The sequence below is a fragment of the Nannospalax galili genome, unplaced genomic scaffold (genome assembly GCF_000622305.1).
Source record: "Nannospalax galili isolate Female #2095 unplaced genomic scaffold, S.galili_v1.0 scaffold851, whole genome shotgun sequence".
In the NCBI taxonomy this organism is placed as follows: Eukaryota; Metazoa; Chordata; class Mammalia; order Rodentia; family Spalacidae; genus Nannospalax; species Nannospalax galili.
In genome coordinates this window covers 522,127-549,581 of record NW_008330578.1, presented here as the reverse complement: position 1 = coordinate 549,581, position 27,455 = coordinate 522,127, and the positions used below count along the sequence as shown (strand labels likewise).

At 40.4% G+C, this 27,455-nt stretch overlaps 1 protein-coding gene across 1 annotated transcript in view; it reads left to right on the top strand.

Annotated features, from left to right (window-relative positions):
- Dcaf1 (DDB1 and CUL4 associated factor 1) overlaps positions 1–27,455 on the top strand; it is a 108,747-nt gene that overhangs the window by 73,456 nt on the left and 7,836 nt on the right. The window contains exons 12-22 of the mRNA XM_008849601.3: positions 1,346–1,515; positions 6,770–6,894; positions 9,529–10,792; positions 11,930–12,128; positions 13,570–13,652; positions 14,389–14,473; positions 17,793–18,026; positions 18,707–18,800; positions 19,309–19,413; positions 19,995–20,068; positions 20,460–20,561. Of these exons, the coding sequence (XP_008847823.1) occupies positions 1,346–1,515; positions 6,770–6,894; positions 9,529–10,792; positions 11,930–12,128; positions 13,570–13,652; positions 14,389–14,473; positions 17,793–18,026; positions 18,707–18,800; positions 19,309–19,413; positions 19,995–20,068; positions 20,460–20,561 (2,535 nt within the window). The remainder of the gene's footprint in view (positions 1–1,345; positions 1,516–6,769; positions 6,895–9,528; positions 10,793–11,929; positions 12,129–13,569; positions 13,653–14,388; positions 14,474–17,792; positions 18,027–18,706; positions 18,801–19,308; positions 19,414–19,994; positions 20,069–20,459; positions 20,562–27,455) is intronic.

Here is a 27,455-nt window from a genome sequence, read left to right as displayed (position 1 = left end):
ATGTAGACCAGGCTGGCTTTGAACTCACAAAGATCCACCTGCCTCTGCCTCCCAAGTGCTGGGATTAAAGGGGTGCGCCACCATGCCCAGCAGATACACAGTTTTTTAAAAAAAAATATTTTACTTATTTTATTTTATTTATTTTAATTTTATGTGTATGAGTGTATTGTTGCATGTGCACCCGTGTTGTGCAATGCTGCGGAGGTCAGAAGAGGGCTTTAGATTCCCCTGGAACTGGCATTAAGGACAGTTTACCGCCATGTGGGTGCTGGGAATCGAAACCCGGGTCCTCTGCAAGAGCAGTCAGTGCTCTTAACTGCTGAGCTACCTCTCCAGCCCCTGCTTATTATTTTTTAATATCTTATGTGTGTGAGTGTATTGCCTGCACATATGTAAGTATACCCTGTCATGCAATGCCTGCGGAGGTCAGAAGAGGGTATTGAAGCCCTGAAACTGGAGTTAGCTGCCATGTGGATGCTGGGAATTGAACCTGGGTTCTCTGGAAGCACAGCAAGTATTCTAAACCACTGAGCCATCTCTCCAGCCCCAACATTTTTTTTGCCCTGTTGGAAGCAGAACAATTGAAAGTGCTGTAACAAATGAGTCTCAGGGACATTTTGCTTCTACTTGTGCATTACTACCTCTCTGCCATATTGGAGCTAAATAATAAATTTATGTATAAGTAAAACAGCTGTCTTTATTGAAGAGTACTAAACATCCAGCCTACCATGCAGAATTCTTTTTGGAAAAGCTGTATCCCTAACTCTAGTTCTCTGTCATTTTGAAACTTACTTAATATGGTTTGGGATCATGATCAATTATCTTCTTGTTTCAGAAATCACAAGTTGAGGAGATATCTTTTTAACTGGTGCTATGTTCTCATCTTAAGCTTCATATATTTACACAAAGAAACCTTTTGAATATTTGTATCATGCATGTAGTTAAAAAATAAAGGACTTTGGAGCTGGAAAGATGGCTCAGTGGTTAAGAGTACTGACTACTCTTGTAGAAGACCTAGGTTCCATTCCCAGCAGCCATATGGTAGGTGACAGCTGTCCATAACTCCAGTTCCAGGGGATCTGATGCTCTCTTCTGGCCTCTGTGGGCATTGCATGACATGGGTGCACTTACATACATGGTAGGCAATACACTCATATACATTAAAAAAAAAAAAAAAAGAAAAACCCCTAAACATTATTTAGTCATTGTTTGACATGAAAGGACTGTTGACTGAAGAATTGCAGAATTTGAAAACTATTAAAATTTATTGGCAAGCAGGCTGTGCTTGAGAGTAGCAAGTGATAGACTTAAATGTCACAATAATAATGTGTACCTCTCCTTATAGGCATGTTCATATACTCATGAGCAGATTGTGGAAATGATGGAGTTTTTGATAGAATATGGCCCAGCTCAGCTGTACTGGGAACCAGCTGAAGTCTTCCTCAAGCTTTCTTGTGTGCAGCTCTTGTTACAGCTTATTTCTATTGCCTGCAATTGGAAGACATACTATGCAAGGTAGGGCTACCAGCATAGTTTGATCTTGCTTTTTGTTTTTGCTCAAATTGATTTTGGTTTGGTTTGCACATGATACATGCTTAACAAGCTTTTGTTGGATTGAATTGAAACTTTAGACTGATCTGAGAAGCTATAAAAACACCTTATTTTCTTTTTTTCTTTTTTCTTTTATTGGTCTTCTTGAGACAGGGTCTCCCTGTAGCCCCAGCTGACCTGGAACTCACTATGTAGACCAAGCTGGCCTTGAACTCACAGAGATCCACCTGCCTCTGCCTCCCAAGTGCTGGGACTACAGGTATGTGCCACAACGCCCAGCTGAAAATATCTTGTTTTCTTTAAAAAATTGTGTGTGTGTGTGTGTGTTTATGTATACATGTGTGTGCTATGGTGTATGTCTGGAAGTCAGAGGATAACCTGTGGGAATCAGTTCTCTCCTACCATTTGAGTTCTGGGCACCGAATTCAGATAATCAGACTCAGTGGCAAGCACCTTTATTCAGTGAGCTGTATTTCTGGCCCTGAAAATATAATTTTTGTTGTGCAAAAATTCAAAAAACATTATTAAATTTCTTTTTTTCTTTTTAAAAATATTTTTTTATTATTATTTTAAAAAAAGATTTTATTTTTATTTTATGTGTATGAGTGTATTACTTGCATGTATGGGAGACAGTGCCGCAGAGGTCTGAAGAGGATTTTGGATTCCCCTGGAACTGGAGTTAAAGGACGGTTCATAGCCGCCATGTGGGTGCTAGGAATTGAGCCCAGGTCCTCTGCGAGAGCAGTCAGTGCTCTTAACCATTGAGCCATCTCTCCAGCCCATTATTATTATTTTTATTTTATGTGTATGAGTGTTATGCCTGCATGTAGGTAAGTGCACCCCTGTAATGCAGTGCCCATGGAAGACAGAAGAGGCTTCAAATCCCCTAGAACTGGAGTTATGGACAGTTGTTAGCTGCCATGTGGGTGCTGGGATTCAAACCTGGGTCTTCTGCAAGAACTGTCAGTATGCTTAACCGCTGAGCCATCTCTCCAGACCCTGTTAAATTTCTTTTTATTTTTTGTGTATGAGTGTTTTGCCAGCATACATAATGACATGCAATGACTGCGGAGGCCAGAAGAGGGCAACAGATCTCTTAGAACTGGAGTTAAGGATGGTTGTTAGCTGCCATGTGGGTGCTTGGAACTGAACCTGGGTTCTCTATAAGAGCAGCCAGAGTTCTTAACCAGAGCCATCTCTATAGCCCTGTTGTACAACATGTTATCACTTTTATTTATTTGTGTGGGAGGGCTTACATGTGCCAAAGTACGTATTTGGAAGTCAGACAACTTGTGGGAGTTGGTTCTGTCCCTCCACCATGTGAGTCCTGGGGATTGAACTCAGGTTGTTGGGTTTGGTGGCAAGTGCCTTTACCCACTGAGCCATCTTGCCAGTTGTTAAATGTGATTTAAAAAAAAAAAAAAAGTTGGGAGGCCAGGTGTGGTGGTGCATGCCTTTAATCCTAGCACTCCAGAGCCAACGACAGAAGCAGATGAATTTCTGAGTTCAGGGCCAGCGTGGTCTACAAAGTAAGTTCTGGTCAGCTAGGGCTACATTGTGAGACCCTGTCTCAAAAAGAAAAGAAAAACCAACAAAAACTTTGTTTGGGTATGTTTGGGTGTGAGTGTCCCACAGCGTCCATGTGAAAGTCAGAGAAAACTTTCAGGAGTTGGTTCTTTCCTGTCATGTGTATTTTACAGATTGAATTCAGATTGCCAGGCTTGGTGACAAGTGCCTTTATCCACTGAGACAAACTGCTGCCACTGAAAGCGTGCTTTTTAACTTAGAAGGTGTTTGTTTCTATGTATGGTCTTGATTGTAAACAGTGCACAGCAGTGAAGGACCAACATCTGTGTTCTCAGATAAATTGTATAATTTACATATCTTAACTGTAGAGCTGGGGTTAAAGCTCTCTTCAGGCTGGAGTCCATTACTCTTTGGTGCTTGGACTTTTAAGTGTCCTACTTCTGCTTGGCAGGTGTATACAGTTTGCCTTACTTTCACATAAAACTTTTTTCTCTTTAGATTCAACATATGAATGATTTCACAACCCAGTTACTGGCAGTCAATAGAATGGGGCAAGGCTTACAAAAAATCAGCTGATACATCAAGAGGTTGGGTGGTTCCTGTTGGAAAAAGATGTAAAAAGAACTAAAACTGACTAGGTGTAGTGCTTGTGCCTGTAGTCCTGAGCTACTCTGAAGGGTGAGGCAGGGCACTACCATTGGTTTGGTGCCAGCCTGATCAACAAAACAAGATTGTTTCAAAGTAAAAAAAAAAACAAAAAAAAAAACAAATAAAAACCCTGAAACTAGTTTGTATGTTTTGGCAAAGGTAGGAGTCTGAAGAGACAATACTAAGGCATTTCTAGCTTTCTTTTGTATTGCTTGAGCACAGAATCCTAAAGCTTTAGGGATGCTAGGCAGGTACTCTGCTACTGAGCTGTATCCTATCTCTAACGAGAATTTTTCTCTTTGTCTCTTTTAAAAAGTTTTCTAGTATTTCTGTCTGTCTGTCTGTCTTTGAAGGGGAGCCTATGTGCCATGGAGAGCATGCATGCCATGGCATTTATATGGGGGTCAGTGGACAGCTTGTGGGAGTCAGTTCTCCACTCCTGGCTCTGTCTACTTCTTTAATCTTTAATTTTTAGACATAGGCCCAGGCTGTTCTTGACCTTGTAACCCTCCTGTCTCAGCTTCTCCCCTCTGTCCCCAGTGCTGGGATTACAGGCATATGTCACCATATTTGGTTCTGACACAATATTTCTTGACCTTTTTCCTTTTTCTTCACCACCTTAAAGCCAGGAGGGCTTATTTGAGAAAATAGAGCTTGTTTGCTACATTTGGAAGATGCTAAATCTAGTAGGGTTCTTTTGGAGCAGCCAGTCTCAAACTTTCTGCCCTTAGAAGCCATATTAAAAATTATTGAGTCCTTTAGCTGGGCGTGGTGGTGCATGCCCTTAATCCCAGCACTTGGGAGGCAGAGGCAGGCGGATCTCTGTGAGTTCAAGGCCAGCCTGGTCTACATAGTGAGTTCAAGGCCACCTGGGGCTACAGGAAGACCCTGTCTCAAAAAGACCAAAAAAATAACAAACAACCCCTCCCCCCCAAAAAACAAAAACAAAATTATTGAGTACTCTAATAAAAGAGTTTTGTTTCTGTGTTCTTTCAGTGTTTACTGTATTAGAAATTACAATATAAAATCATGCTAGGAATCCATTCTAGAGCCTTATGCATGCTGTCACCGAGTTCTTCATTTCCAGCTGCTGTTTTTTTGAGACAGGGTCTCATGTAGTTAAGGCTGAGCTTAAATTTCCTGTGAAACCCAGGCTGGCCTTGAATTTGGAACCCTCCTGCCTTAGTCTCCTGAATGGTGAAATTATAGGCATATACTACTATTTCCAACTGTGTTATCCTATTTTCATGAAAATTTCTAAAATAAAGCCAGGTGATTTTAGCAAATAGCCCAGGCTGACTTTAAACTTTTGACAATCCTGCCTCAGCTACCTACTGATGGGTGGGATTGCAGCTATAAGCTACCTACCTCTCATATTTGGTTCTATATTCACTGTTCTGTAACTTCACATATTGCATAGTCTCTGGAAGATAGTTATTCATGTTGCACATTCATGAGGGATGAGAGTGAGGATGGAAGTAACATTATTAGGAATATACCTTGACCTTACAACTCCCTTGGACCTATAGGGCATGGAGACTCCCAGGAGTCCCTGACCACATTTAGAGAACTCTTTTTTATGTTTATAGTTTTGTGTATTGAATCCAGGGCCTTGCATAGGCTAGGCGGGTGCTTTGTTCCTGAACTGTATCCCCAGTCCCACATTCATCTTTTTGAAATGACATGTTCCAAATGCAGAAAGGTAGAGACTAGTATAACATGTCTGTACTCTTCAGTCAGGGCTGACATGCTGCATTTGCTTCTTCCTCTGTTTCTTTCCTTTTCCTACTTCCCCAGAGTGGCCAGTCTTCTGAATTGGATTATAGTCCATGTTTCTATATTTTACATTCCTGCATGCCCATAAACAACAATACAGTACTACTTTGCATGCTTTTAAAATATATTGCTATTTTCCTGTATCCATTTTTTGCACATTAATTTTTAAGCTGTTGTATTTCTGTACTACAGTTTATTCTACTTGGTGTCTTTTGAGGTCTCTTGAGGATAGGGTGTATAGAACCCAGGTTACATGGTAGCTGCATATTCGTCTTTACTGGATATTGCCAAATCACTTGTAAAATGATCTTAGTGGTTTCTCCATCATCTTCCAAATGTTTAGTACTATCAGATTTTAAATTTTGCATCCTGCATTTTCTACTTACTAATTTGTATTTTGAACCCCCTTCTCTTTAGAGTTTTTTTTTTTTTTTAAAGATTATCAGGGGCTGCAGGGCAGCTTATCATACATTTTCTTTTAGATTTTAGAGCATTTTAGATTTTAAGTTTTCAGGTTAGTGATTCTCAACTGCTACCTTCTATCCAAGTATGCTAAAAATGGAAAAATACTGAAATTTGAAACACCACTGGTCCAAAGCATTTTGAATAAGGGATATTCGGCCTATGCACAAATACTTGTTTGTGCTTTTATTTTCTTATAACAGATTGTTAGAGGTGAAATTCCTGGGTTAAGAATCATGTATTAGAGCCAGGCATGGTGGCGTACACCTTTAATCCAACACTTGGGAGGCAGAGACAGGCAGATCTCTGTGAGTTCAAAGCCAGCCTGGTCTACATAATGAGTTCCAGGTCAGCTGGGGCTACAGGGAGACCCTGTCTTAAAAAGACCAAAAAAAGAAAAAGATACCTCCAAGTCTCATGACCTGAGTTTGCTCTCTGGGACCTCCACATAAGCACTGTAGCTCTCTTGCGTGTACACACAAATAAATAAGTAAAATTAAAAAAATGTCTTATATTTCCAGGTTGTCTATTTTTGAGATAGGGTATCTCTGTAGTTCCAACTCCCTATGTAGACCAGGCTGGACTTGATCTCACAGCGATCCACTGCCTCCTGGGTGCTGGGATTAAGGCCTGTGCCATCATTCTGACCTCAGATTCTCATCAGTCTTTAAGTTAAAATTTTGTTATTTTATCTTTTTAGAGCTATATAAATTGTGGTTCCAATCTGTTTTACCTATTTGTTCTTAAAATTGTTGTTTCTTACAGTTGTATTGTAGTACTCCTTTGACTTCTTCTTCTTGTTCAGGAATGACACTGTGCGCTTTGCTTTGGATGTCCTGGCTATTCTCACTGTGGTTCCAAAAATCCAGCTCCAGTTGGCAGAATCAGTGGATGTTTTGGATGAGGCTGGGTCTACTGTCTCCACTGTAGGTAGGTTGTATCTTGCCACCTCCCACTTTTTGTGCATGTGTACAAGTATGTGTGTATGTGATGGGGTACATACACATGTCTGCATGCATGTAAAGGTCAGAGGACAACCTTGGGTGTTATTCCTCAGGCTTTATTTATTAATCAATTTATTTTTGAGACTGGGTCTCACTGTGTAGTCCTGGCTACCTGAAACTCACTATGTAGACCAGGCTGGTTTTGAACTCACAGAGACCCTTCTGCCCCTGCCTCCTGAGTGCTGGGATTAAAGGGGTGTGCCACTATTCTTGACCAGAGCTTTATTATTTTTAAGAATATTTTTTAATTCTTTGAGAATTTCATACAATGTATTTTGATCATATTTCCCACTCCTCCCCCCACCTCCTCCTAATCCACCTCCCCAACTTTGTGTCCTTTTTTTAAAAAAAAAAAAAAAACACAAAACTCATTGACTTCAGCTTGTGCTGCTCATATACTCAATCAGTGTGGGACTGTCCACTGGAGAGTGGTTTAACTACCAGGGGCTATACACTTAAGGAAAACTGACTTCCTCTCCTAGAAGCCATCAACTGTCCATAGTTCCTCAGGGTTGAGGGTTCATGAACCCCTTTCCCCCCATACTAGAATGTTAACTGGTTTGATCTATCTTGTATAGGCAGCCATAGTTGCTGTGAGTGCACTGGTCCATTCTGTCTGGAAGACACTGTATCTCTGCTCCTCCTCCCCTCCCTCTAGCCTTGAGGCAGGCTATGATACAGCTTTCTCATCTGTGGCTAAGCATTCCACTGACACTTACGTTCTCCACTTCGGCATGTTGTGAGTTTCTGTGTTAGCCACCATCCACTTCACAAAGAATCTTTTCTGATGAGATCTGACAGCTGTACTCAGGCACTTGTTTTTACTTAATACATAGTGGGCAAGGTTCCCACTGCCCATAGTAGCTGCTTTCCTGCAGGTTTTACTTCCCACTATTTTTGTTACTCTTACCTAGGAAATGTACACACTGTAAACTGGTAATTTCCACACATAATACTAATACCATCATCCCTCTATTTCTAACTACATAGGAGATTCTGAATCATAACTATACATGTAGTAGAACAGTTCCTTGCACTTTTTTGTGAGGAGCAGTGGTGGTGAGATATTTTTGTTTTTTTGAGACAGGGTCTGCCTGTAACCCCAGGTGACCTGGAACTCGCTATGTAGACCAGGCTGGCCAGGAACTCACAGAGATCCACCTGCCTCTGCCTCCCGAGTGTTGGGATTAAAGGCGTGCACGACCACGCCCGGCCTTCAGTTTATTTTTTAATATTTATTTTATGTGTACAAGAGTTTTGCTTACATGTATGTAAGTGCACCTGTGTGTGCAGTGCCCTTAAGAGGCCGGAAGAGGGAGTTGGATCCCCTGGATCTAGAGTTATGAATGGTTGTTAATTGCCGTATGAGTGCTGGGAACTGAATCCACATCCTCTGCAAGAGCAACAAGTACTCTTAGCTGCTGAGCCATCTCTACAGCCCCCCTTGCACTTTTTAAAAAAGTGAGGCAAGTAGGCGGTGGTTTTTTTCTAAGTAGAACAAAATGTACAGAACTCCAAATTATGAAGTTGGAGTAACACTAGAGTGAGCCATTAGTTTTTTGCTTAAAATATTTTTAAAAATTTTATTTTGGAGACTGGATGGCTCAATAGTTAAGAGTGTTGGCTGCTCTTGGAGAGGACCTGGCTTCTGAACATTCCCAGTATCCACATGGTGCCTAACAAACATCCATAACTCCAGTTTTAGAGGATCTTATGCCCTCTTATGGCCTCTGCAAGCAGCGTAAGCATGTGGTGCACTTAAATACATGTAAGCAAAACACTCATACATATAACTTTTTTATTTTTATTTTTTGTCTTTTTGTGACAGGGTCTTCCTGTAGCCTCAGCTGCCCTGGAACTCATTATGTAGACCAGGCTGGTCTTGAACTCTCAGAGATCCACCTGCCTCTGCCTCCCAAGTGCTGAGATTTGGGCGCCACCACGCCTGGCACATATAACATTTAAAAAATATATTTTATATATTATTTTTATTTTATGTTTATGAGTATATTGTCTGCATGTATGTGAGTGCACCCGTGTTGTGCAGTGCCACGGAAGTCAGAAGGGTGTTAGATTCCCTTGGAACTGCAGTTAAGGACGGTTCGTAGCCGCCATGTGGGTGCTGGGAATTGAACCCAGGTCCTCTGCAAGAGCAGTCAGTGCTCTTAACCACTGAGCCATCTCTCCAGATCCACATAAAACATTTAAAAAAAATTGTGTGTGTATGTGTGTGTTGTATGTGTGTATGTACACGCTCACGCACACATGCCTGCAAGCTATGGAGCACATGTGAGAATACAGAGAGATCCTGTCTCAAAAAGACCAAAAAACTAAATGTGTGTGTGTGTGTGTCTCTCTCTCTCTCTCTCCACACACACACACCATTTTATTTCTCCATTTGTCTGTTGGTGGCAATTTAGGCTGGTTCTGCAATTTATAATTTGGTTGTTGATAATAGTGTAACAGTAAAGGTAGATGTGTAAGTATATCTGTGGTATACTGACTCAAATCTTTCTGTTAATTTTAAGAGAAATAATGTAATTTCTTTACCCTGTCATAGGCATCAGCATTATTTTGGGAGTGGCTGAGGGTGAATTCTTTATCCATGATGCTGAAATTCAGAAGTCAGCACTTCAAATTATCATCAATTGTGTGTGTGGCCCAGATAACCGAATATCCAGTATTGGCAAATTTATTTCTGGAACTCCTCGGAGAAAGCTGTCTCAAACCCCCAAGACCAGTGAGCATACCCTGGCCAAGATGTGGAATGTGGTCCAGTCCAACAATGGTATCAAGGTGCTTCTGTCCCTATTGTCCATCAAGATGCCTATCACAGATGCAGACCAGATCCGGGCCCTGGCATGTAAGGCACTAGTGGGCCTATCTCGAAGTAGCACCGTTCGGCAGATCATTAGCAAATTGCCGCTATTTAGCAGCTGCCAGATCCAGCAGCTGATGAAGGAGCCTGTGCTGCAGGACAAGCGGAGTGACCATGTCAAATTCTGCAAATATGCTGCTGAGCTCATTGAGCGGGTGTCAGGAAAGCCACTTCTCATTGGCACTGATGTGTCCTTGGCCCGACTGCAGAAAGCAGATGTTGTTGCCCAGTCAAGGATCTCCTTCCCTGAGAAAGAGCTGCTTCTGTTGATACGAAACCACCTTATTTCTAAAGGGCTTGGAGAGACAGCGACTGTGCTGACGAAAGAGGCTGACTTGCCCATGACTGCTGCCTCCCATTCTTCTGCCTTCACCCCAGTAACTGCTGCTGCTTCTCCTGTCTCTCTTCCCCGAACCCCTCGTATTGCCAATGGCATTGCAAGTCGACTGGGCAGCCATGCTGCTGTGGGTGCTTCTGCCCCTTCTGCTCCCCCTGCTCATCCCCCGCCTCGGCCCCCCCAGGGTTCACTAGCTTTGCCTGGTCCATCTTATGCAGGCAACTCCCCTTTGATTGGTAGGATCAGTTTTATCAGAGAGAGGCCATCTCCCTGCAATGGCAGGAAAATTCGAGTGTTGCGGCAGAAGTCGGACCATGGTGCATACAGCCAAAGCCCAGCCATAAAAAAACAGTTGGATAGACATCTTCCTTCCCCACCTACGCTGGACAGTATCATCACGGAGTATCTTAGAGAGCAACATGCTCGCTGCAAGAACCCAGTTGCCACCTGTCCGCCTTTCTCTCTCTTTACTCCTCATCAGTGTCCTGAGCCAAAACAGAGGCGGCAAGCACCAATAAACTTTACCTCAAGGCTAAATCGCAGGGCGTCATTTCCAAAATATGGAGGGGTAGATGGTGGATGCTTTGATAGGCACCTTATCTTTAGCAGGTAAGGAGAGGTCCCCATACTCCTTAGAAATTGGAATGATTCCTCTCTTTGAATCAGTGTTTAGGCAATCATCAGTGAGTGATTAAGAAAAATCATTTGTTGACCTAAAGTATTACTAATTACCATTTTATGATACATGAACTGTGTAAGTCAATTATGGATTCATTTTAGATTCTTGATGGTACATTGAGCTCTGTGTTGTCATCATAACCAGTATATTTTCTAGAACTTAACTCATTGCTTCTTTCTTTTTGAAATTTTATTTCGTATATAAGTGTTTTGCCTGAATGTATGTATACCATGTGCATACCTGGTGCCTTTGAAGGCCAGAAGAAAGGCATTTGTTCCTGTGGAACTGGAATTACAGGCAGTAGTGAACTGCCATTGTGGATGCTGAGAATGGAACCCGGGTCCTCTGTAGGAGCAGCCAGTGCTCTTAACTGCTGAGCCAGCTCTCCTGCCCTGACTTATTCAGGCTCCCAAACTTCTTTTACTAGTCTAAGTTGTCTTTCATAGACTTTATACGGGAATTTTTTTGTTTAAATTTGTAACTGGAAATCTTTATTTAAAATTTAAACTACCAAAGATCACTGTGCTTTAGAAGATCACTTTTTTTTCTTTGTATTTAAGGACTTCATTTATTTATTTATTTATGTATGTATGTATGTATTTATTTATTTATTTGTTTTTTATAGACAGGCTCTCCCTGTAGCCCCAGCTGGCCTAGAACTTGTTATGTAGACCAGGCTAGCCCCATATCCACTTGCCTTTGCTTCTGTCTCCTGAGTACTGGAATTAAAGTGTGTGCCACCATACCGGGCAAGACTTCTCTTTCTTTCTTTCCTTCCTTTTTTTTTTTTTTTTTTTTTTTGGAGACAGGGTCTCCCTGTAGCCCCAACTGCCCTGGAACTCAGTATGTAGACCAGGCTGACCTCGAACTCTCAGAGATCCATCTGCCTCTGTCTCCTGAGTGTTGGGATTAAAGGCCTGCACCACCACACCCAGCCCAAGACCTCACATTTTTCAAACATAATACTTTTTTTTCATTCCTTCTAGCAAAATTTGTTTTTTCTTATTTTTTCAGAATTCCTGTATGTTCTTTGTTCTGATTCTCTCTCTTTTGGGGGGGGGTTTTAGATTCCGTCCTATTTCAGTGTTCCGGGAAGCTAATGAAGATGAGAGCGGCTTTACCTGTTGTGCATTCTCAGCCCGGGAACGGTTCCTGATGCTTGGCACCTGCACAGGACAGCTGAAGCTCTACAATGTGTTTAGTGGACAGGAGGAGGCCAGCTATAACTGTCACAACTCGGCCATCACTCACCTTGAACCTTCCAGGGTGAGGGTTTCTTCCTTGGGTGATCTCAGTCATTTTGAGATAGATTGGTGAGCCAGACGAAAGGAGTCTGACCTTTATTGGGCTTTCTTTAAGACCAGTTCTTAACTGGAAAATTTAGTTGAAGTCGACTCATATTTCAGAAGGAAATGGGATATGAAGCTAACTATTGAGAGAGAAACTAGCTGTGTGTGGAGGTACATGAGGGGGCCGAGGCAGGAGGATCATGAGATGAAAACCAACCTGGGTTACAGATTGAGTTCTTGGCAAGCCTAAACTATACAGTTAGAATTTGTCTCAACAAAACCAAAACAAAAAAAGAAGTACCAGGCCAGTGAGATGAATCAGAAGTGCAAATCTGACTACCCTGGAACCCAGGTACAGGCAGGGGAAAGAACCAGCTCTACACAGTTGTCTTCATGCATCCACACTCACACATTGTACACACCACACACACAGACACACACACACACACACACACACACACACGATAAAAAATTTAAAAGAACCATCTTTTTTTTTTTCTTGAACCCATTTTTTTTTTTTCAGTACAGATGCAGTTTTATTTCCTGAATTTTTTTTTGTCTTTTTTTTTTTTTTTTTTTTTAAAAGATTATTTTATTTTACATGTATGTGTGTGGGCCTGAGTGTGTTTATGTGTACCATGTGCATGCAGGTGTCCACAGAGGCCAGAAGAGGGTGTCTAATCCCCTGTAACTGGAGTTATAGGATTGAGCTGCCTGATAATGGGTACCGAGAGCCTAACCTGGGTTCTCTGCAAGCTTAACAAATGCTCTTAACTGCTGAACTGTCTCTCCAGTTTTTGTTTTGTCTTTTGTTTCCTCTTTAATCCAACAGTGGCTTTTTGCATGTATTTTAATTTTTTTATTTATTATTTTTATTTTATGTGTATGAGTGTTATGCCTGCATGTAGGTGAGTGCACCTGTGTTGTGCAATGCCTGCGGAGGACAGAAGAGGCTGTCAGATGCCCTGGAACTGGAGTTTCAGACAGTTGTTAGCTGCCATGTGGGTGCTGGGATTCGAACCTGGGTCTTCTGCAAAAAGAGTCAGTGTTCTTAACGGCTGAGCCATCTCTCCAGCCCCCTTGCACGTATCTTAAAATGCTAATTGTTGGGGCTAGAGAGATGGCTCAGCGGTTAAGAGGACTGACTGCTCTTGCAGAGGACCCAGGCTCGATTCCCAGCACCCACATAGCAGCTATGAACCATCCTTAACTCCAGTTCCAGAAGAATCCAAAGCCCTCTTCTGACCTCCGCGGCATTGCACAACACGGGTCCACTCACATACATACAGGCAATACACTCAGACACATAAAATAAAAATAATAAAATATTTTTTAAAATTATTGAAAATGCTAATTTCAAATAGTGATATCTGCTTATATGTAAACACAATCATCCACCTTGGGTCTCTTCCTTTTAGGATGGGTCCTTGCTTCTGACATCTGCTACTTGGAGCCAGCCCTTGTCTGCACTTTGGGGGATGAAATCAGTATTTGATATGAAGTATGTATTTATTTACTTGAATTGTCTAGTATCTCATTTTTGTGTTTTATGAATGTCCCCTTCAAGCCATTTTAAATTATAAGCCCTTTGGGAAAAGGAATAATGTCAGCTACTGATAACATTTTCCTTTCTTATCTTGAGAGTCATGTTTAATAAGAATTTATATTTCTTTTTTAAAAAACTTATTTGTGTGTATACCACGTGTGTGTGGGTGCCCGTGAAAGCCAGAAAAGGGTGTCTGGTCTCCTGGAGCTTGAGTTTCTGGCAGTTGTGAACTGCCAGATGTGGATGCTGGAGTCCAAACTCTAGTCCTCTGGAAGAGCACCAAGAGCTCCTAACTGTTGAGCCATATTTCCAGCCCCAGAATTTGTCTTTCTTAATTCCTAATAGTCTTACTATTCCTATTATGCAGTAGACCCTTCACTGACCCAAAATGGCACATTTATATATCATGTTCACATGTAATGGTTGCCTTGTTTTCTGGGATATTTCAAAAGCACATGTGCTTTTAGCCATTTTTCTAACCAGCAAACTTTCATTATTTGGTATTTGTTTGGGTGGTTGATGGAGGGAAATTTTCTTTTTTATCTACATGCACAATTATTTCTTCTTTGGGAACTAAGGATCTTCAGGTAAATAGGATTATGCAAGAGGTTGAAGAATACTCCCCTTTTTTTTTTCAATTGATTGAAGAGAATGTCCTGAGTCACCTCAGTAAACTTTTTGTTGTTTGTAGGCATTCCTTCACAGAAGATCACTATGTTGAGTTCAGTAAACACTCTCAGGATCGGGTCATAGGCACAAAAGGAGACATTGCCCATGTAAGTACTTAAGAATCCACTCTGTCAAGCTGATTTTACACAGTTGTTCATACTGAAATCTTCTGGAGGTAATGTGGGAACTTGTGTCTTGTGAGCAGCTAGAAATTACTAAATGAGCTGGATGTGGTAGTCCATGCCTATAGTCCTTTTCTAGCAACTAAGGCAGGAAGACTGCAAGTTCAACGCCAGCCTAAGTAATTTAGTGAAAACCTCCTCAAAAGAAATTTTAAAGAGATATGAGCTCAGCAATTAAGGGAAATGTAGCTCAGTGGTAGAACACTTGCATTTTGTGCCCAGGAATTAATCCTTAGCACCTTAAAAAGAGCAATCAAAATGAAAAGCCAAAACATGTCCTCCAGTTAGAGTCCATGAGTATAATAAAGTAGTTGTAAGTTATGAAGAGCCAGGCATGATGGCGAGTGCTTGGGGCAGGAGGATCAAGAGTTCAAGGCCAATTCTGACTGCTAGTAAGTCCTTGTCATAAAGAAGTTATATGAGGCACATGATGTCAAATGATGCAAAGGACTGAATATTTGAAAAAGGCTATTAGCTCAGCACCTATTTATTTATTTATTTATTTATTTATTTATTTATTTATTTATTTATTTATTTATTTATATTTTTATGGGATTTCTCTATGTATCCTTGCCTGGTCTTGAATTTGTGATCCTTCTGTCTCAGTCTCTCAAGTTGTAGGATTACAGATGTGTGCTGCCACACCCAGCTAAGAGCAGATATTTATTGGGTTCTTACCAAGTTTTAGATGAAACAAAGTCTGTGCCTTTAGGGAGCCTATCTGGGGAGATATCTTACTATGTAAGATACATGGTACAGTAGGTGGTAATTGCTGCAGAGTAAATGAAAGCAAAGTAAGAGCTAGGAAATGGTTGTTGGTAGCTTTTCTCCAAGTGAGAAGATGACATTGGAGGGTGGTCAGAGGATATGTGATTGGATATAAAATTCCTAAAGTGTGACTCTGGTTTTTGTGAAGGTGACAAGAGCAGGCCTTCTAGGAAGAAAGATGTTGTGCTGGCTAACCATGTTAGCAGAGTAATGGGTTGGATTTGAGGCATGGTGGAAGTGAAGAGAATTGATGAGGCAAAATCTTATGGCTTTATGACATGAAATTTAGGATCTGAGCTGGGGAGATAGGAGTCGCTAAAATGCTTGCCTTGCAAGCATGAGGATCAGAGTTCGATTCCTAGAACCCACATAAAAATTCTGTTCGTGGTGGTATGTGCTTGTAATTCCAGTGAGAGGAAGACAGTGATAAGAGGATTCCTGGGGCTTGCTGGTCAGCCAGTCTATTTTAATTGGTGAGCTGTAGGCCAATGAGAGACCATCTCAGGATGGCATTCCTGAAGAAGACACCTATATGTCTTCTGACCTCTACACATACATGTACACATATGTACTCACATCTATATGTGCATGCATGTGCACACACAATTAAGAAATTTAAGCTGAGTGTGGTTACATGTGCCTTTAATTCCAGCACTTGGGAAGGAGAGGCAGGCAGCTCTCTGCGTTCATGGCTAGCCTGGTCTACATTGTGAGTTCCAGGCCAGCCATGGCTACATAGTGAGACCCTCTCTCAAAAAGAAAAAAAAAAAGTTCAAGAATCCTGGTAAAACATTCATTTGGTAATGGGGAGTTGTATATGCACATTGGAAGTTCAAGAGAAACTTGATGGGCGATAGTATGAACAGTACCCACATGGTAATTATGTTTAGAACCATGAACTTAGATGAGTTCAAGGGAGCTAGAGAACAGAAAAGATGTGAGGATAGAACTCTTGACTGCACCAGTATTCAGAAGTTAGCAAATAAAGAGGAACTTGGAAAGGAGACTAAAGAAACCTAGGGGAAAGACATGTCCTAGAAACCAGGGCAGACTTTTTCAAGGAAGCGTTGATCAGCAAGTCAGAAACTATAGATCAATTGTGTGAGAACTAAGAGGAGACTGATTGAGTACTATTAGGTGGTTGTTAACCATGCCAAGAAGTCACTCTGTACACTGATGAGGCTAATGCCTGATTAGACTGGACTCATGAAAGAACAGAAGAAAACTTACAGTGTTTTGGCTGAAAACCAAAGCAGGGAAGTAGGGTGATACTTGGGGAGGTTGTGATGTGGCAAATTACAGAGGACTTCCCTTTCAGCTTTTCATTAGGAAACATAAAAATAAATAGAAAATTGAAAAAAGTACATATTCCTTAGATTTGTCATTTTAATATTTTATAGTATTTTTTGTATAAATATGCACATGTTTTTTAATCATTTGAAAAGAAGTTGTAGACATCATGTGTTTTATCTTCTAGCAGCAAAATACTTCATTACATAATCAGTTACCACATTTAAGTACAATACAGTAATTCCTAGATATCTAATGTCCATTTCATACTCAATTTTCTTACTTGTTTCTGATGTATTTGGTTTCAGCTCTTTTTGGTTTTGTTTTTAACCAGGATTTACATACTGTTTTTGGCTTTTATGTCTTACTAATGTTTTAAACCCAAGAACTGTTTCTGCAGTTTTCATGACATTACATTTTTAAGAGACCAGGCTGGGTGTCTTGTCCTTTGATCTGGATTTGTTTCTTTTTGTTGTCTCCTTATTTTTCTATATAGAGATTTGTTTTGTTTTGTTTTTGTTTTTGGTGTTTTTGAGACAGGGTCTCCCTGTAGCCCCAGCTGGCCTGGAACTCACAGAGATCCGCCTGCCTCTGCCTCCCAAGTGCTGGGACTATAGGCGTGCGCCACCATGTCCGGCTAGAGAATTTTTTTTTTTTAAAGAAATATTTCAGCATGAGTATTAGCTGATAGGAAAGATGTGGTTTCCGCATGAGTCACACGTTGTGATTTTCAAGACTTTTAATATTACGGGCCTAAATGCACATTGGATTTAAAGGAGAAAAAAAGTTGGTGGCTTTTCTCCAAAAGTAACCTTTGTGTAATTTTTATGGATAGTCATTGATTGATCTATGTGGACAATTTAAAAAATTTTAATCTTAGAAATATTTTTCTGTTTTTTCAAAAGAAGAGAAGTTTTTATTCATTATTTTAAATCCTTAATGCAGTTTATGTTCTCATTTTTGCTTGTGGGAAAGAGATTTTTCAAACCTTGAAGTGTTTCAAATCAGTGTACTCAGACTTTACTTGGATGGGTGTGATTTTCTGACCTTTCAGTTGTACAGTATGAAGGCTTTTGTAATTTTGAGGAGGATTTGAAAAATATGGGGAGGTATTTTATACAGTTTCTCTTTAAAAATTTGTCAGTGGGTAGATATGGTCTGATTTTTCTCCCCTTCTTCTCTAAAGATTTATGATATTCAGACTGGCAACAAGCTGTTGACTCTGTTTAACCCAGATCTTGCCAACAACTACAAGAGGAACTGTGCCACCTTTAATCCTACAGATGATCTTGTCTTAAATGATGGCGTACTCTGGGATGTCCGCTCTGCACAGGCCATCCACAAGTTTGATAAGTTCAACATGAATATCAGTGGTGTTTTTCATCCAAATGGATTGGAGGTTATTATCAATACAGAGATTGTATCCTTTACACTTACATCTTCCCATTTGTAACCTGATTTGTTTAATGCATTCAAAATTTTGTTTCTTTTTATATGTATGAGTGTTTTGCCTGCATGGATGTAAGTGTACCATGTGCATGCAATGCCTGCAGAGGACAGTAAAGGGCATTGGGTCCCCTGGAACTGGAATTACAGATGATTGTGACCTGTCGTGTGGGTGCGAGGAACTGAACCTAGGTCCTCTGCAATAGCAGCGAGTGCTCTTAACTGTTGAGCCATCGTTTCAGCCCTTCTTGTTATACAATATAAGCATTGAATTTCATATGTGTTCAGTTTGCTCTATAGAAATCAGTTGCTAGATATGTAAGAGGAAAGTGAACTACTGCTGTTAGGAGGATGGGAGCTCACGTAGCATGCATACATATGGGGTTACCATACTAAGACCTTCAGGGACATAAGTCATTAGTGCATGTTGATTTCTTTAAAGCATCAGTACATAGCAGGAGGAAGAAAAAGTGATACTTCAGAATTTCTATGAGGTTGAAGGATTTCCATGAGGTTAGAGAAACACTTGTGGATTGGTGATGTGGCTTGGTGGCAGAGTGATTGCCAAGAATGTTCAAAGCCCTGGGTTCAACCCTACAAACAAAATCCCTCAACTTTGTGTAAAATACTTTTCCTTGACTACTCCCCTCCTAGTGGGACCTTCGAACTTTCCATCTTTTACACACTGTTCCTGCTCTGGATCAATGTCGTGTGGTATTCAACCACACAGGGACAGTGATGTATGGAGGTAATACAACTTTGACTTCATTCTTTCTTCCCATTCTGCCATTCCCATTTTTCTCATTTAGTTGGGTACTTCAGTTTTAGAATTATCTCTCACTTGTGAAAAACACTTGAAAGTTATAAAATGAGACGATAGAATAAAATGGTGGCAAGAGAGAAGATTGAGTTTTGATTTAGGATAAAAGGCAACTACTTTAAGGCAACATCTTGTATAGAAAGAAATTTCATGCTGCAGTTTTTATGTTATTATAAACTTAAAAACCTTTGTATTTGTTTCCTTGGGTTATTATAAAATTTGAGCTCTAATACTTGTTGGGAGGTTGGAAGTATTGTTTACTACAATGGGCTGGATATGTAAAGAGGATACCTTGAGAGGAACTAACTAAAGGCAGAGTAAATTTATTTGTAAGGAAGCTCACTGAAACCTTGATCGACCATTGTAATTTTCTGTACTTGTAGAACCAGATGTTTCTGATTCCTAATGCTTCATTACTCCCTATCCCCTCAATTAGCAATGTTGCAGGCTGATGATGAAGATGACTTGTTGGAAGAGAGGATGAAAAGCCCTTTTGGGTCATCCTTCCGAACATTTAATGCAACTGATTACAAACCTATAGGTAAGCATGAAAGAGCCGGCATTGATAATTTTTTCTTATGTCTTGGCATTCTTTCTTAAGATCCTCCATTTTCCAGGAGAACTGTAACGTTTCTTTGACAAGTAGAGGAATTATGGAAATATTTGTGAATATTGGCCTTTTGTTTTAAAAATTTATTTTATTTTATTTTGTCTTTTTGAGACAGGGTCTTCCTGTAGCCCCAGCTGTCCTGGAACTCATTATGTAGACCAGGCTGGCCTCGAACTCACAAAGATCCGCCTGCCTCTGCCTCCCGAGTGCTGGGATTAAAGGTGTGCGCCACCACACTCGGCTTAAAAATTTAATTATGAGTATGTAGGTGCAGGTGCCCACACAGGCTAGAGGTTTTGGATCCCCTGGACCTGGAGCTACAAACAGTTATAAGCTGTGTGAAGTAGGTCCTGGGAACCACACTCAGGTCCTCTGCAAGAGCAGTATGCGCTCCCTAGTCGCTGCATTCTCTCTACACTTAAATATGGCTTTTAATAACTATAGACAAAAAAGCAGGTTTTTAGGTCACAGCAATAATTTAATTCTGAGTCTTGCCACATTCTGTTTTCCAGCAACCATTGATGTGAAACGGAATATCTTTGACCTGTGTACAGACACCAAAGACTGCTATCTTGCTGTTATTGAGGTAAGGGGCTTACAGAGGCCCTGCTCTTTTGTTTTAATGTTTAATTTCCAAGTTACATTATAGACATTTTATCTGATATCAGATATGTTCTAAAGTAGCTTTCCTGATAGTAGATGACTGGTAACCTACTCAGTTGGATAGGACTCCAGTTCCAGGGGAATCCGACACCCTCTTCTGACCTCTGCAAGCATTGCGTGACATGGGTGCACTTACATACATGCAGGCAGTACACTCATACACATAAAATAAAAATAATAATAAAGAAAAGAATTTTTAGGTATTTGAAGCTTTGGTTATTACAAGGTCAAGGTAATGCAAACCACGCGTAGCTGAGGTATGGATCTGGGCCTTCTGACTTGCTGCTTAATTTAGCCTGGCTGTTCCATTCCAGAATCAAGGCAGTATGGATGCCTTGAACATGGACACTGTGTGCAGACTCTATGAAGTGGGTCGGCAGCGTCTGGCAGAGGATGAAGATGAAGAGGAGGACCAGGTCAGTGATCTTTGAGATTTATTTCTGTTAAAAAAGCTTTGTGGAGGACATGTTCTGTTTTTGCTAGAGAGGAGTTTTAAGATAAGCCTTTGCTACCTGTTGCCATATTTGAAAGGTCTGCTATATATATCTGCAACTTATAGTATAAGATTTTAAACAAAAAAATGTGGTGATCCATACCTGTAATCCCAGTACTGAGGAAACTGAGGCAGAAAGATTGTGAGTTTGAGACCAGTCTGAACTACATGTTGAGAGCCTGTTAAAAAACAAAACAAAAAACAAAACAAAACACAAAACAAAAAACCAAAAGAAAACACCAGCACCTGATGATCCCGAGTCCCATTTATAATTTGCAGCCTAGCAATCCCTGGCTTTATTTCCATGCTTGTTATAGTGCCCATTTTTGGCTTCAAGATAAGCAACTCCCATAGGGCCAGTAAGATTGCTCAGAGGGTGAAGGTGCTTGCTGCTAAGTCTGATGATCTGAGTTTAATCCCCTGGGACCCAACCAGTGGACGGAGAGAACCTTCACACATGTACCATGGCACGCACATCACATACAAATAAAAAATAATAAAAAAAATTATCAGCTCTCATATTCCAATGTCAGTATAATCCAGAAAAGTTACTCTTGTGGGATATGGATTATAGAAATGAGTTAGGGTAGAATGTATATATAAAGATAATTTTGGTGGTTTTGGGAAATTTAAATATAAAATACAAGTAGATAAAGTATGTCCCATGGTCTTAGCTCTACCTTTTCGTAGGGATTTTAAATTTTTGGTCCTATGGTCAAAGTTTAGCAGTTTTGATTCTGAAGAGTCTCTCAAACTTAAAAATTTCAGCAGATCTTTGTCTGCTGGGCTCTCATGGCCGTTTTATAAGATACCCTCTTTAGTCAGACTTTTGTCCATCTCTCAGAAGTATTTGTTACTAGGTAAATATAGAGTTGAAATTGAATGACCAGCTTTTCACTTTGATTACAGATAATGAAGCCAATGAAATATCTCTTTTTCAGATCTTGAGTTAATATACTTTCTAGCATTTTCTGAACTTTAAAGATGAGGCAATATACGTGGGTCAGATATACCTGGACCAGATAATCTGAAATAGGCACTTTGCTAAAATCCCATGTTTGCTTTCTTGGTGTCTACTGTTAGGGATGGTGTATTACAACTGGTTGTCTTTAATTGCTGAGTCATCTTGTAGGCCCAGTGGCAAGTTTCTTAATAGTCTCATTCTTTTATTCTTACTTCATTTTGCTACTTTAGATACTACTTTTTCATGTTGGCTGTTATAAAATAGAGATTTAGTAGCTAGGTATGGTGACAAATGTTTGTAATTCTGGCACTTTGGGAAGCTATGGTGGGAGGATCTTATTTGAGACCAGCTTGGCTACATACTAAGACCATGCCTCCAAAAATGAAAGAATGAATGTTCCATGAATGAATGAATGAATGAATGAATGAATGAATGAATGAGTGAATGAGTGAATGAATATACTTTATCCTTGGCAGGTAGATAGAGGAGGTGTAGTTGTTGGGTCATGTATCTGTAAATCAGTGGTATAGATGCCCACAGACCCTCTTGAGTTTATTCATAACTACCAGCTCTCAGGCCTGTCTCCAGCTTCTTAGATGTGACATGTGTAGTTATAAATTTGAAGCAAGCTTAAGATGTGTTTTAAATTATTTATCTGACATTATCTCTGCTGTCTTTGCGGTTTATCTCTATCTTTTCATTTGACAAGGTAGTGGACAGTAGTCTTCTTTGGGAATCATTCTCTGGCCCTACTAGTGAGACCTGGTGTCTGTCTCTGATGAGAAGGGAGGCTAGGACTGCCCAAGACACTTTGCCTGTGGAAGGGCTATTCTCTGGATTGGCTTCATTCTTCTTGAATATTTGGGGACAGTGAGAGAGGCAGAGTCACTGGAGATAGGTAGTTGGCTGGGGAAGCAAGAGACCATCAGTAAAGGAACAACTAACCTAAGCATTGCCTTCCTCTCATCCTCCCTTTGAAGCTTGGATCAAGAAAAAGACTAACTCTCTGTGGTTCTGCTTAACTTTCCTTTTGAACCATTAAGGGAGAAAGATGCCAAAAAGATGGGTTGCGGGGAGAAGATAGGTCGATACTGAGGATTTAGACTTCTGACTTTCTGGTTCTGAAGGAAAAACAGGTTGTCTCAGCATGGGCAGGTTCAAGTGGGCCCTAGCAAGTGGTCTGGTACCCAGTCTGTAGAAGAGTCTGAAAGTTCTACCTCTGAGGAGTGTAGGGGTCTGCACAGGTGTGTGGCATGGGTAAGTTAGTACTGCTTTTGGATTTCCCAGGATCTAGGCATGTTTCTCTTGAGTGCTAATACCAGTCTGTTGGTCATATGCTTTTCATATTTGAAGGAAGCCTATTACTGAACTGCTTTTCCCTTGATTTAGAGATGTTTGGGATGAGATAACATCATAAGTAAGTCTCCTTTGTAACATTGTTTTGATCCTCATTCTTCCTTGAATCTCGTGGTGGTATTTTGCTGTATTTACTGTTTACATTGGATTTTCCCCCACTACCTTTGTATGCCATCCTCAATTTTTTAAAAGCTTACTTTGGTTTATATGCTTCACCTGATTTTTAAAACTAGGCTCTTCATTTTCCTATGAGTCATTTGCTATTCAAAATTCTGTCCTGATCTTGCTGTCTGTTCTTTGGTCTTCTCTGATGTTTTGGGTATGGCATATATGGCTTAGGGAGGCACGCACCTGTGACCAACACCTTTGAATTTGCCTTTTCATCTTAGCAACATAAGCTCAGAATAATGACTGATCAGCTGGCATTTCCTAAAAGGGTCAGCATAAAGTACCTATATAAAATGGTAGTTATTTAAAGAGCTTTATTGAGATTTCATTATATACTACCAAAGTAGTTGCCTTTTGGGGCCAGCAAGATGGCTTAGCAGGTACAGGCACTTGTTGCCCAATCTGATGCTCTGAGTTCAATCCCAAAAACTCACATGGTAAGAGAGAACAGATTCCATGTTCTCTGACCCCCACTTGCACACCAGGGCATATGTGTGACTCACACAGAAATTAATGAAAAATAATTTAAAAGTTGCCTTTTATTAGGTTCAAGTAAGTTTGGATATTTAACAGAAAAAGGGTGACCTATACTCCTTGTTGATGAATGAAAATGTACAGAATCAGACAGCTATGCATACTTGGTTTCTGAGGCTGCTACTCTGTCTTTAGACATTTCATGAAACCACAGATGAACTTTCACCTGTCAGAGCTCATTGTTCATTGAAAATTTGGTGTCTTGAGTTTTTAAAAACGAATTCAGTCAGTTTTCTTGTTGGCTTTTAGAAAAATTATAAAACCAGATTAGTAATTGATCATTGTTTCTAGATTTTGAAAAGTTAGTACTTTTCAGTTAATTATTGTTAAGTTTAACTTTATAAAGAACAAACTGAACAAGGGAATAATGCATTCTTTTTTCCACTCCATTTGGAATCTGGGACATACTGTGTCCTGTACTTCCTGTGTGTGTGCTCCACTGCTTAGAAGTGGATGGTGAGTCCATACAGCTGTTGCCCCTGGCCAGAGGTTAATGTGGTGACTTCTGAAAGCCTTTTTTTTTTTTTTTTAAAACCCCATTAAAAAAAATTAAAATGTACATGAGTTAAATTCTGCTAATGAGAGAAAAAAGCATGTTTATGACCCTGAAATGAACCTATAGCCTTTTAGGATAGTTAATACCATGAACAAGTATGAGTTTAGCCAAGTATGGCATGGTAAATGTCAAGACAGTAAGATTGGGTTTGAATTACATTTAAAAAGCAGCTATCTTGGTTTTTAGATTAACTGTTCTTAAAATAGGACCAGAACTTTGGTTCTCAGATTGGTTATATTTTGAAAGGAAATATAGGCTAAAAGCCATCTCTCTTGATAAACAGATATTCAAGAAGAATTTTGAATGGCCTAGGAACAAATGCTACACTGAATAAGTTAAACATACATATGTAAAATTTTGCTTAAATCCTGAGGAACCAAGACAGTTTAATATAGTGAGATTAGCAATGGGATTACCTGGATTCACTTCTGTGGTTCTGCCCTAGAGAAGGTATTATAGACAAGAGCACATTATTACAGAAAAGTGGAATTTAGGACTTGAGAGAGATTTCAGCTGGCATCTTGATGGTGGTTCTTAGCAATATATATCACAGTTTCTAGGGGGAACTCCTTCAAAACCTACTCCTGTAAGCTTCATTGAGAAAAATCACCTTATTGTCCTGCACTCAGTAGATTAGGCAATGTAGGTTTTGGAAAAACTTTTCTCAGGTGATTCTGATGGTCACTCCTGAGGTAGAGCTTCTGATTGAATCTGAGCTCTGAAATTCAGATTCAAAGAAGCTGGTGTTTGATAGATTTGCAGTAAATGGTCATGCTTCTGTTGCAGTTCTGTACTGTAGGATGTCACAGAGCTTCTGGGAAGTTTTGCTAATGGAAGGGAACACAGAGCTGGAGAGACTGAATGGGTAGAGGGATAGTGCATTTGCGTGCAGTGAGTGGGTAGGAAGGAGTACTAAAGATCCTGGTTTGTAAGAAACAAGTTAATTGGAAGTGGAGCCATCAAAGTGGGAAAATTGAAAGATAAGTTTGAAGTTTTGACATTGTTACCAAGAGAAGAGTGGAAAGGGCACTAAGTTAAGGGGTAGCATTAGTCCCTTGGTCCCCCAGCCCGTTTTTGTTTTTGTTTTTTTTTCCTGTCTTTTTGAGACAGGGTCTCCCTGTAGCCCCAGCTGGTCTGGAACTCACTATGTAGACCATGCTGGCCTTGAACTTGCAGAGATCTGCCTGCCTCTGCCTCCTGAGTGCTGAGATTAAAGGCATGTACCACTGTGCCCAGCTAGGGTTTTTAAGTTGCTTTATGCATGAAATGATATGCAAACAGAGGTAATGAAAACTGGAGGGACTCCTATGCCAGGGAAGAGTCTGAAGAGACTAAGAAGGGATCAGGCTAGCAGTCCAGTTTAGGGGCCAGGAGTAGTTAGTGTCATTCATGGCAGAGAAACCTGATGGTACCATTCAGGGCTTTCTACTCCTAGGAGGGTTTCTATACCTATAAAAAGAATAGCAAACCAATTCTTTGAACATTTCATATATATTATATATATATATATATATATATATGCCAAGTACTTTTCAAAAGCTTAGATACACTCATCCATTAAACAAAACAAAATATAGAAACACTTAATTCTGTTCACAGCCCTATGAAGATAATTTCCCCAAAGTTGGTCATCACGCTCATAAAGTTTGGGCTCAGTAGAGGCAGTCTGGCTCCACAGCACCTACCATTAAGCATCAGTTTGTGGTATGGTATGGTCAGAAGTCAGACTGTCATGTGTGAGAGGAAGACTGAGTGAGTGTGTAGACTGGTGGCAGTTGAGTAGCTGGGAACAGGCACAGGTTTGTTACCCGTTCCAACAGTCTGCAGTGGAAGGCACTTGAAATCTATATAGACTCTGAGAACTTGTTAGGTCTGGGGAGCTGAACGTCTTGGCACAGAAGTGAGGAGGCAGTGGATAGAGGTGTGTAGGTGGCTGGGGCAGGGATATAGAAAGATACCTGTGGTAGCAGGCTCCCAGGGTGGCTTGGAAAAGAAGGACCTGGAGTTATAATCTGATGAGCACTTTGGATTACTTACTTGAATTTTGACCCCCCCACACACACCCTTTCCCACTTATTTGTATTGCTTGTCTCTATTATTGAGTTATCATTGCTTCCTCCAGATATTCTTCCAGATTCACCACCTTTCAGGTGGGTGAATGCTTAGTAAATTTGGAGTAGGGGGAGAAAATATGAATGAATGTGTGGTCAGAAGTTGTGGAATAGTGGTCTCAAGCCATGCTTGTATGTATTCACACATATATACACATAGAGTCATACTTGTACAAATTAGGATTACTAGATAACATCATGTTTTCCCATGTATCTGCCATTAACCATTGCATCAAATAACACTGCAAAATGTCTCTGGGCTTGGGAAGATGGCTCAGTGGCTAAAGTGCTTACCATGCAAGCATGACAACCTGTTTGAGTCCCTAGAACCCATGTAAAGTTGGCTATGGTGCCTAGCACAGGTCTGTGCTTGTACAGTGAGATGGGAGATGGAGACAAGAAATTCCTTAAGATTTTGGGCCAGATACTGTGACAAAACAATAAGAGAGCCTGCCTAAAGACAGACAATGGGGATAACACCTAAAGTTATCCTCTGGCCTCCACATGTGCCTAGTGGCACACATGTACCCACCCATATTCACACACACACACACACACACACACACACACACACACACACACTTCTAATGGTGGCTCCAAAATTATCAGAGGTCCAGAGGTAAAGCTGTTCTGCTGAACAAACCTTGCTTATATTATAGCTGTGACTTTTTCTTTGTAGTGTTGGAGGTTGAACCCTTTGTCAACAAAGCACTTGTGTTTTAAGTGATTGGCAGAAGATTTACAGAGTTCAGGGTATCTATAGAAAATGTTTCATTGTTTTTTCTGATAGTTTCCATACCTGTGGGGAGTCAGTAGAAGGAATGGTTTATGTAACATCCTTATTTTTTGGTTTCTAACAGGAAAGTAGGTATCTGTCGGTGCTGTAGTTTGCCTGGTTTGTTGGAATGTTCAGATTGCTCATGGTAGCAGTTGGGATTTGCCCACATTCTGTTAGAGGATAAAGAGTTTAGGAACTGGCAGCTCAGCTGTTGTGTTCTTTCCCTGTTTTGCTAGAGCATGGAACTTGAGAGTCTAGGTAAAACTTTTTGTTTCAGTGACTCAACTCAGTTCATTTGCTTTGGTTGATGCAGGAGAGAGGAGTCCCTTTGGGTTAAGATTATTGATGGT